The sequence below is a fragment of the Olea europaea genome, chromosome 21 (genome assembly GCF_002742605.1).
Source record: "Olea europaea var. sylvestris chromosome 21, O_europaea_v1, whole genome shotgun sequence".
Lineage (NCBI taxonomy): Eukaryota > Viridiplantae > Streptophyta > Magnoliopsida > Lamiales > Oleaceae > Olea > Olea europaea.
The window spans coordinates 5,816,067-5,826,605 of NC_036257.1; the positions used below are offsets into that span (position 1 = coordinate 5,816,067).

At 36.5% G+C, this 10,539-nt stretch overlaps 2 protein-coding genes across 2 annotated transcripts; one reads left to right on the forward strand and one right to left on the reverse strand.

Moving 5' to 3' along the window:
* Window positions 1–523: 523 nt before the first annotated feature.
* Window positions 524–8,502, forward strand: LOC111370461 (alpha N-terminal protein methyltransferase 1). Its single transcript, XM_022992176.1, has 8 exons — window positions 524–802; window positions 907–1,051; window positions 1,398–1,456; window positions 5,925–6,044; window positions 6,362–6,463; window positions 6,880–6,934; window positions 7,183–7,280; window positions 8,157–8,502. Exons 1-8 carry the CDS (start codon window positions 671–673, stop codon window positions 8,280–8,282), a joined length of 837 nt encoding a protein of 278 aa, XP_022847944.1. The 5' UTR covers window positions 524–670; the 3' UTR covers window positions 8,283–8,502.
* On the reverse strand, window positions 8,355–10,539 carry LOC111370463 (putative leucine-rich repeat receptor-like serine/threonine-protein kinase At2g24130). Its single transcript, XM_022992177.1, has 2 exons — window positions 9,131–10,539; window positions 8,355–9,011 (listed from the first exon to the last, which is right to left on the reverse strand). Exons 1-2 carry the CDS (start codon window positions 10,365–10,367, stop codon window positions 8,740–8,742), a joined length of 1,509 nt encoding a protein of 502 aa, XP_022847945.1. The 5' UTR covers window positions 10,368–10,539; the 3' UTR covers window positions 8,355–8,739.

A 10,539-nucleotide genomic window follows, 5' to 3' on the forward strand; every position in this document is an offset into this window, starting at 1 on the left:
TAATTTCAACAGGCTTGGGCCTTGAGATTTTATTTTTGTTTTTTAGGCCAGCTCCATTACATACGAATCCAACGTCCCAATAACGAACAAATTAAAACCCTAAGCCTCTATTTGGTTTTCATTTTTTTTTCATTAAAATAAAAAATATGACCATTATTCATCACATCAAGTTATCAAATTTGAAATTCCATTTTTTGTGTGGGGTTCGTAACAACTATATTTTTCATTTTCATTCTTCCAAAAATGAAAAACAAACGGAGGCTAAATTTCCATCCCTATAATATTTTTTTGGGAAAAGTCTATTTGTATATAATTTTTGTACACAGAAGTATCCACCTACGAGCCCTGCCCCATGTGAGGAGTGTGAACACCCTTATGTACAAAAATTATTTACGTCTAGCACTGTCCTTCTTTCCGAGTCTATTTTCTATTTTTTCTTTTCTTTTCTTACGGTTTATTTCCCAAATGGGTACCAGCACTTATTTTTTCACGATTGCAAGTGTACAACCGCGTTATGTACCATACAAGAGTCCATTTTGTTAGTCTACCATTGCCAAAGCCGAAGCCAAACCCAAGCCCAAGTGCTCATTCTCCTCACTCGCGTTATCCGAGGCCGCAGTTGCCAAAGTCAAGTGGGGGCAGGGTTCCAGTGAACAATCCGAACCACGGAATGGACGCCGTTGGCACAGACTCCGACGGTCGTGAATTCAAGAACGCGGAGGAAATGTGGAGAGAAGAGGTGGGAGTGGCTGACCCTAGCAAGAAGTCGAATTGGTACACCGAAGGCGTCGGCTATTGGCAAGTATGACTCTTTTTTTCACTCCCAAACGCGTATTTATCTATGCATAGATTTCGTTCTGCTTTTTTGTTTATTGTGTGTATATTTGTGCATACGATGGCGAGAAGGGTGTGGAGGCAACGGTGGATGGAGTGCTGGGAGGGTATGGGCAGGTGAATGAGCCTGATATAAAGGGCAGTGAGGAATTCTTGAATTCCCTTTTGGCCGAAAGATTTCTTGATGCTGGTGGAGGAGGAAATCTTGTTGTTCTTGGTACTCTTTGCTGGCTCTCTGTTTCTATTTTTCTTTAGTAACACATACGTATCAACGGATATAAGATAACTAGTAATAGCAGATTTTGTGCTTGTTTTTATATACTCGTTTTTGCAAGATTTTGCAATTTTGCATATAAATGATCTTAAGAAGGAGAGAAGCATAAGATTAAAAAAAATTATTTTTAATAAAACTACAAAAATGACTTGCATAATAATCAAGTTGGACGCCCATTCTTATTCTTATTTGTTCTTTTGTTCCCTTTTGAATTCTATGATTCATTAACTCGTGAAATTTCCATCGAACCATTTCTCAGAGAGTTGACTCTTTGTTACTATCTCTACAGATTGTGGCTCAGGCATAGGAAGGGTCACCAAAAACCTTCTTATAAGATATTTCAATGAGGTAGTATTTCTTTTGCATAAATATTTACATATTCTCGTTTAGTGTCTTAGAAGTGCCAAAGTAACATTGTCACACGGGAAAAGTGCTGCTGGCTGCACACACTATAAAATAATTCACTATTCTGTTGATATTTGCCTATCTAGCTGCATGCAATTTATTCCCTGATTCTATAGATTTAGACTTGAGGCATTTTTATTACTCTTTTTCTTTTCTTTTCTAACTTATCTGTCCCTTGTTGAAAATTGTTTATCCTCTTCTATGCCACCATACTACCGCTTCTGGACTTGCTATATACCCATAGATTTAAAAGGTGTAACTGGTTCCAGGGTGTTTTATCTCATTGAAGTGAGGCGTAAACCTCAAGAAAAACCAGTAAAATAATTTAAAATAATATAAAAAAACAAAAATATGCTTATAATAAAACATCTGAAATAAATTACAATCAAACAAATTGACAAAATTAAAGGTTAAATTGCAAAGAAGCATAAATTAGTTTAATAAAGTAACTAATAGTAAGTTTTTATGTTAGTAATCAGGAAACAAAAGTAGAGTATACTATAGAAATAGAAACAACATAAAAATCTTATTATCACTTTTAATAGGATCTTTAAGTGAATCATCAACATCATGATAGACCCCCAATCAAACACACCTATTCTAGAAGAGTCAAGGAGCCTGTAGAGGAGTAACAAATTCTGTTGAGCAAAGGTGACATGGTTGAAGTTAGTTACAAATGTGGGGTTATAAATAGAATAGTTATAGGGAGTCTAGGATATGAAATAGATTGTGAGTGAAGTCAGAGTAGGAGAGTACAGGCCCTCTCAAATGGCCTCTATTGTTTCTTTTTTTTTTGAGTTGTAATTTACATTCCATCAATATAAAAAAGCTTCTTCACACATTTTCTTCAGTTCTTTCTTGCTGCTACATGTTGGATTCTATCAAATTGGTATCAGAGCATCTGATTTCTATTCACAACCATGACTCTGGCGGACCGAGTAAGTGTGTTAGAGGAAAAGGTGGATAACAATCATCATGAACTACAAACAAACCTGGATGCATTATGATTGGAGATCCACTCAATGCACGCAGGCTTGATGGAGAAGGTGGATATTCTTATGCAAAATTGGGTGAACTAGGAAAGAGACCGTAAGGAGAAAGGGATGGCAAAGGAACCCACAACATCGGCTGAATTTGGGAGTCCATTCCAGACCAAATGGAAGCCAACAGGAAGGTGACGGCTCCCTGGGAAATTAGAGGGGAGAGTCGCGCTTAAGGTGACTGGATATGCCAGTGTTCGATGGGACTAAACCTGATGGGTAGATTTTTAAGGTGGAAAGATATTTTGGTATCAATAGGATGTCAAAAGAAGAGAAGATGGAGGCTGCCGTTGTATGTATGGATGGAGAGGAGAGTCGCTCTTAAGGCGACTGGATATGCCAGTGTTCAATGGGACTGAACCTGATGGGTAGATTTTTAGGGTGGAGAGATATTTTGGAATCAATAGGATGTCAAAAGAAGAGAGGATGGAGGCTGCTGTTGTATGTATGGATGGAGAGGCGTTAGTTTGGTTAAAATGGGAGGAGAACAGGCGGTCAATTCTTAACTGAGAAGAGATGAAGGTGAGGCTATTGCGACGCTTTCGAGCCTAGCAAGAAGGGACGCTGTGTGCCCAATTTTTGGCAGTTTGGCAAGACACCATCGTGAGCGACTATCGCCGGCAATTCGAAACTTTGGTTGCACCGTTGAACGGGTTGTCGGAGGAAGTGTTAGAAGGCAGTTTTATGAACGGGTTGAAGCCAGAATTGAGGGCAGAAGTCTTGTTACATAGGCCTATTGGGCTGGAACAAATGATGGAGACGACCTAGATGGTGGAAGATAGAAATTGGGTTGTTAAGGTGGGACAATGGAGCTTAGGCCCAACAAAAGCTAAACCCAATATCTATCATAATTTAAACCCTTCCCAAAGTCTTAACCCAATACCCAAGCCCACTATTCCTCTTAATATTGTCCCAAATCGTATGGTTGCCCCTGTGCACTCCCAAAACAAACTGTCCCCTTCAAGAGGCTCATAGATGCCGAAGTACAAAAAAACTTTAAGTGTATGGGTCATATGGTCGGTTGCTCTCAAGTCCATAACCCATGAGTTTGCAAAGGTTGTACCACAGACATTTAATCCAATAGAGGATTGAAACTCACTTGAATACGCCAATGAACAAGTACCTGAGGGTTTGTCAAGGTTGTTGATAAGAGATCTCACCCTCTCGACCTCTTCTTGGTTGAGACCTCCTATCTTCTGAGGTGCTGTTTCATTCTGCTATATCCTAGCTACATGGGCCTGTCCATTATTCTTTGAGTGTTCTCTTTTTTGTCCCCCTTCTCAACTTGGAGGTTTTCTGTGAAGCTTCCAACATTGTTCACGGGTATGACGTGTTTTCCTACAATAATTGCACCTCAAGCTATCCTTGTAATTACGGCTCTGAGCTTTTGTTTGGCCAGACCTCCCATTTTCAACAACTGGTACTCTTTCCACATTCATGTCTGAATTTTTGCGACCATCATCCACCATGGCAGAGCTATCCATGCTCTGTGGTTTAAGCATCAGGCCCCTTCTGCTTTCTTCTACTTGAATCAATGCTACCACCTCATTAAAACATGGAATTTCCCGCTTGCTAAGAATTTGGATCCTCACTTGGTCAAATTTTGGATTGAGTCCAACAAGAAAATCATAGACTCTATCTTGTTCTATGAAGTCATTTATAACAACTGCATCCTCAGGGCATTTTGTTCTAATCACCCTATAACGATCAAGTTCTTGCCATAAAGATTTCAATTGATTGGCATATTCAGTAACCGTTTTACTCCCTTGTTTGGCAGCGATTGTCTTCATTTTATCTTCGTATACTTGGGCAACATCTCAAGCTTTAGAATAAGTCTGTTGAATTGTGTCCCAAATATCCTTGGCAGTAGCCAAGAACATACATGTATCACTGATTTCAGGAGTCATAGAGTTCAACAGCCATGCCATAATCATGGAATGTTCTTCATCCCAAGCATCAAACCCGGGATCTTCTGGTTTCGGTCCCATACCTGTGAGATGGCTGATCTTTCCTTTTCCTTTTAGCACGACGCGAACAAGTTGAGACCATTTAAGGTAATTCTTTCCATCCAGCATATAAGCAGATTGGATATTTTGCAATTCCCCAGATTGTTGGGATCGAACAATCTTCTCTGATTGTGTTGTAGTAGTCATCTCTACAACCTTTGACCATCTCCACAAAAAGACACGATCTCTAGGCAATTAAGGCATATCGCACAAAGCAGAATTCAGTATCAGTGAAATCTGAAAAAAAATTGCAGGCAATGAAGGGAAGTAATCAGATCTAATCAGAACAGATTCGGTCAGAAGAAAATTTCCTAGAAACTTGTAAGCCTTACGGCTCTGATGCCATGTGGGTAAATGAGAATAAATTTTCTATATATCATTCAATTACAAACAGGAGCCTTTATAGGCTAGTGCAACAAGATAAAAAGGAAACAAATAAATATCCCCACCGAATCAGGGATGATAATTTATCTAATCCCAATCCCACAAAATAAGGGATTTAGAGTCCTATGATTTATATTATTTTTCAACTAAATAAGAAACTAAATAATATATATTATTTTCCACAGTTACAAATGGGGGGTTATAAATAGAATAGTTATAGCCTATAGGGAGTCTGGGATATGAAAAAGATTGTGAGTGAAGTCAGAGTAGGAGAGTACAGGCCCTCTCAAATGGCCTCTATTGTTTTTTTTTTTTTTTTTTTTGAGTTGTAATTTCCATTCCATCAAAATAAAAAAGCTTCTTCCCACATTTTCTTCAGCTCTTTCTTGCTGCTACAGGTTGGATTCTATCACATCATCATCCTCGTCACTATTGGTTTCTTCTCATCCTTTGTTTTTATTCTCACTAGCAATCATGTATTCTCTTTCCCTTTCCCTTCTTTCCGTTTAAAAAAAAGTTGAAAACAAAAAACACACAAGATTCTAGATTGTAAAAGTAGCTCAAAAAGCTAAGGCAAACAACAAAACATCTGAAAAATGTAAGAAAAACAACAAAATATTTGAAAAATGCAAGACAAATATATGAACACCTTAGTCCAATTAAGCTTTGTCCTAAGGCATAAGCCTCAGTAGGTCGAGGTGCAAGCCTTGGTGAATTGAGGTGTAAGCCTCACATATGGGCCTTAAGATGTAAGCTTCGAGATGGGACTTGAGGCTTAAGCATCAAATAGATATTTTAGAAAATGGTTATATATTATAGTAGTTCACTGCAGGTGGCATCACTTTCTTTTGGAATTGAACATGATGCTTTCAGCAGCACCTAAAATCTAGTATTTGGTAATGTTGTAGATCTGTGGGCTAATATGATTTAACCTTTCAAAATGATTTTTTTCATTTGTTTAATATGGTTCCCTGGATCCAGATTGACCTTCTTGAGCCTGTTTCCCATTTTCTGGATGCTGCTCGCATAAATTTGGCACCAGAAAATTTGATGGTCACTGAAGAGCACAAGGCTGTGAATTTCTATTGTGTTCCTCTGCAGGTAACTTGTGTAGACATGAATTACTTTGAAAAACTAGTTGTATTTTTCACTTTTTAGTCCATGGTTGTAGGTAGTTTGTCATCATTTCAAAATTTTCTAGAATGATGCTGGCTGTGCTATTCAATTGTTTTCCTTATGCAAAGTTAATCCTGTAATCTCTTTGAAAATTCTGTTGCAACATATGAGACTTCGGGTCTGATTCAAAGATATTAATAACTTGATGACAAAACAAAGTGCTTCAGAAAAAAAATCGTTTTAGATGTTCAACTATTTTTCTCTTTGTTACTAAGTGATCCTTTCTTCCCATTCTCTTTTAGGAGTTCACTCCCGATGCACAAAGGTATGATGTCGTATGGGTCCAGTGGTGTATAGGACATCTTTCAGATGAAGATTTCATATCGTTCTTCAAGAGAGCGAAGGTGATAATATACTAATACCGTTTGTATTTTTGGATGATATCCTGAAAATTTTCTCATCTTTGATAGTTCACGAGTCAATCTGTCTGGTGGTATTGCTTGTCATTTAGGTGTTGGTTCTTTATAATTTCTCAAACTAATTGCTACGTGTTCAACTGCAAAGATTGGTGTAAAAACTATGCTGCTTCTTTGGGCCCATGAAGCTTTTCCAGGAGGGGTAGTTTCATAGGTGAAGCATGATGTACTACTAATATTTGTCCACAAAACTATGTTTCTCATTACATGATGTATTAATAATCACTCTATCGACTATTCTCGCTCTGACCACGAAGTTCAATAACTGCATATCTGGGAAATTCTTATTACATCTTGCTATAAATAATCATGTGTTACAATTCTAACAAATGGTTCTATTCCAGAGTGGTCTCAAACCCGGTGGCTTTTTTGTTCTCAAGGAAAACGTTGCAAGACAAGGTAATGATTCTATAATTCCTTGAACTTCTGCTTCAGTCATAAGACCTCTCAGTCTCTTCATTAAACTTCTAATGAAATGGATGATTCAATGCTTATGTTGTTCCATATATGTTGAATGATTGTCTTTAGCGTCAAATTTCAGGTTGCTGTCCCTGATTTTTTATTTTTTTAAAACTTTAATTGGCTTTGTGAAAACTGCCTTTTTTGCATTATGAATACTCACCAAGATACTAACATGTGTTGATTAGGATTTGTTTTGGATAAACAAGACAAGAGTGTTACCAGATCAGACTTGTACTTCAGGCAGCTCTTCAATCAGTGTGGACTTCACATCTGCAAAATGAAGGTATTACCATGTCTTTATAATATATACTAAGTATGATTGTGTCGTTGGGTTACTGTAGTCAGGTTCGAGTTACCAAAACCTCAGAAGCACATATACTTGCAAGCTTATTGTGTTTCCATATCGATACATATCCAAGTCTCTCTATTACATACTGGATATGTATTTTTTAGTTATTTTATATTTTTAATATTTTTAAAATTTTCGATATGTATTGAATACCTTATGACAAGTAAAGAAGAAGAGTTTTATTTGATTTGTGGTCTTTTAAAATCCCTAATTATTGGCAGTAGATGATTAAATAATTTTAACTTAATAGACAACTATTGTTATTATTAATAATTTATTGAAAATAGATAATATTTATTAATTAACAATTTCAAAGAAAGTAAACGTGTTTTAAGGTACTAAATAAGTAACTATATAGTTTATACGTGTTGTTATAGCTGTACAGTGTTAAATAATGACAACTAGATTAATTAGTTGACAACTAGAGTTTTATTATTGGAAACACACACTAATATTAAATCTTTTAATACATTTAAAGTTTTGTTAATAATTGACATATATAGTTTTATTATTGGGAATTGATAATGGTATTAAAACATTGAATACATTTATGTGCATGTCATAATTATTTTATTTTATTTAATTTATTATTATTTTTTTTAAAGTTATGTCAGCATAATAGTATCATATCGTTTTCGAATTATGTTCCCGACTCCGTACTTCTTAGACCAAAACTAGCTCCCAAAACTAGCTCAATCTGAAAGAACACTGTTCATTTCTTGTTGCTTAAAGTATGCAAATACCATTAAATATAGTCCAGCTTAAAACCTTGAGTACATTTAAAATTTACGTGAAATACAATTGTCTCAGGACCAAAAAGGATTTCCCAATGGACTATTTGCTGTGAAGATGTATGCATTGGCACCCGAGTTGCCAAAGAAAGTTTACAAGTCCAAATCTAAGAGGCAAGTTAATAGACCTGGCATCATCAAATGATGACATTCTCTTGTTTGTCTTTTACCGAGATGCACTTTATAGAGATCTTCCCTAGTTTGCACTTAATCTTGATTTTTTTTTTTTTTTTTGGGGATTAATTTATGTGATTGAATTATGTATATATGCAGTCAATTTTGGGGTTGTAACATTGCTTCCCGTAAGTGGAGTAGAAAAATTGGACCATTTGCTCTATGACATTGTTACAACTACTAATTTTCTATGTGCTATTGTGTAGAATCGCGGGCACAAGATTTAAAATGAATGTCAATGTATTTGCTTGCTGGCTATTCACACCTCTCCCATCTTCTTCTAAAAGAATTGCATGTCATCATTTCTTCTGTGCTCATGGGGTGTGTGTGCTAGTGTAAATTTTGTAGTACATCCAATATTTTGTTTGCACTTTTCTTATATATCTGAATTTGTTCTAGTAATGCTGCAAATTATAATCCTCTGTGATTCACATGTTTGACACCATATTAGATAGATGATCCCAGCTGGGTTGATTACCGCTAGATAGATCTGTGCACATCAGCCCCATTTCAATTGCATCTGTGGCTTCACGAACAATGTGCCCTGTCCTTTTCATTCTCTTGTCAATAACATTCTCCAAGTTATCGGGGTAATTTATTTTCACCCACTCAACAAAACCAGTTTCACCCCTTTCAAAGTCTTCCAGTGGCCTCCTATTCGATACCATCTCTAATATGAACACCCCGAACTTGTATATTTCTGGAATGATTGAAAAAAAAAAAAAAAAAATCTGATAAAATTAATTAAAAAAAAAAAAAAAAAAAATCTGATAAAATTACTCTTTAGGATGCACAAGTGGAAGAATAGTGATTACTTACTTTTTGTGCTGCTATTATGATGATCAAATTTTAACCTTGATATCAAGGGTTCTCCTGATGACAGCCGGATGTTTCTTGTTTTGAGGTCATAGCCGACTTCAGGCCATTCTTCATGCAAATAGCATGTTCCTGATGCAATTCCTATAAATGCTTTTACCCTTTGCTTCCATGGAGGAGCTGACCTTGATAACCATGTTTCAAGGTTTCCTCCATCAATCCATTTAGTGACAATTGCCCGAAATCTGCGATTATCACACCAACCAAGTACGGGGACTATATTTTTGTGGTGTAACTGAACAAGAATCTTGCATTGTTCTACAAATCTCCTTCTGCTTTCCGTCGATATAATTTCCCAGTATATCTCAATTTTTACTTCGTTTCCGTCTCTTAGGATCCCTCTGTAAATACCACTTGTGGAACTCTTTGCCACCAAATTCCTTTTGGACAGCCCATTTGTTGCTGCCTTGAGAGTAGATGGTGTGAACTTGTATTTTCTTTGAAGGAACTTCGGTAGAAAATCCGGTCTCCAAAAACACAGCCATCCGAACCAAACAATAGTTACCACCACAGAGATTGGAAAACCAACTAATAGAAGTACAGCCTTAACCCTGAACTTTTTTTGATTCGGAAGAAGACCCGAATGAATGAAACTCGTAGTATTAAACCGTTTGAAGAAGTTCTTGTCCGAGATTTTACACTCAGAGAAGTGATTATATGAAAGGCTTAGGAATGTGAGGTTTGGCAGGTGATCGAAATTCTGCACAGGCACATCCCCAGAAAGTTCATTGTGGCTCAAATCAAGTTGTTGAATTTGCGAACAGTTAAAGACCTCAAATGGAAAGTTACCTTTCAATGAACTGTTGCTAAGATCAATGGATAGTATGGTTAAGGGACAGTATTTCCAGAAGAAAGTGAATGATAAATAAAGTGGTGCTATTTTTGGTTGGCTGTGAAGATCTATTTTCGGAAAGGATTCGACGCAGTTCGGATTGTTGGAAATGTTACACAAGTGGCTAGCAACAATTGTAGACTTGAAAATTTCATGAAGATCAAAAGGGCTGGCTTTGCAGTATCTGAGATTTGGGTTTCTGAGACAGTTGTTTGTGATTGTCAAGTTAAAATCTGGTGGTGGTTTCAAGTTGTCAAGGTCTTCAACTACTGATGCTGTAAGAATTGGAGGAATGGAGAGTGAAATTGTGAGGAAGAATACAAGAAAATTTGCAGAAATGAGAGCCATTGATAAAATTTGTCCTCTGTAAGAAATATTTTCCAGTTTCTATTTCTGTGTGAAATTCAAACGGTTTAAAGGAGGCGGCAGTTTTCATAACAGTTATAGGTAAGATAAATTTGCTACGGATTGATTTTTCAATATTTACTAAAAAACTGCATCTAAATTAGGCTTCAAATAT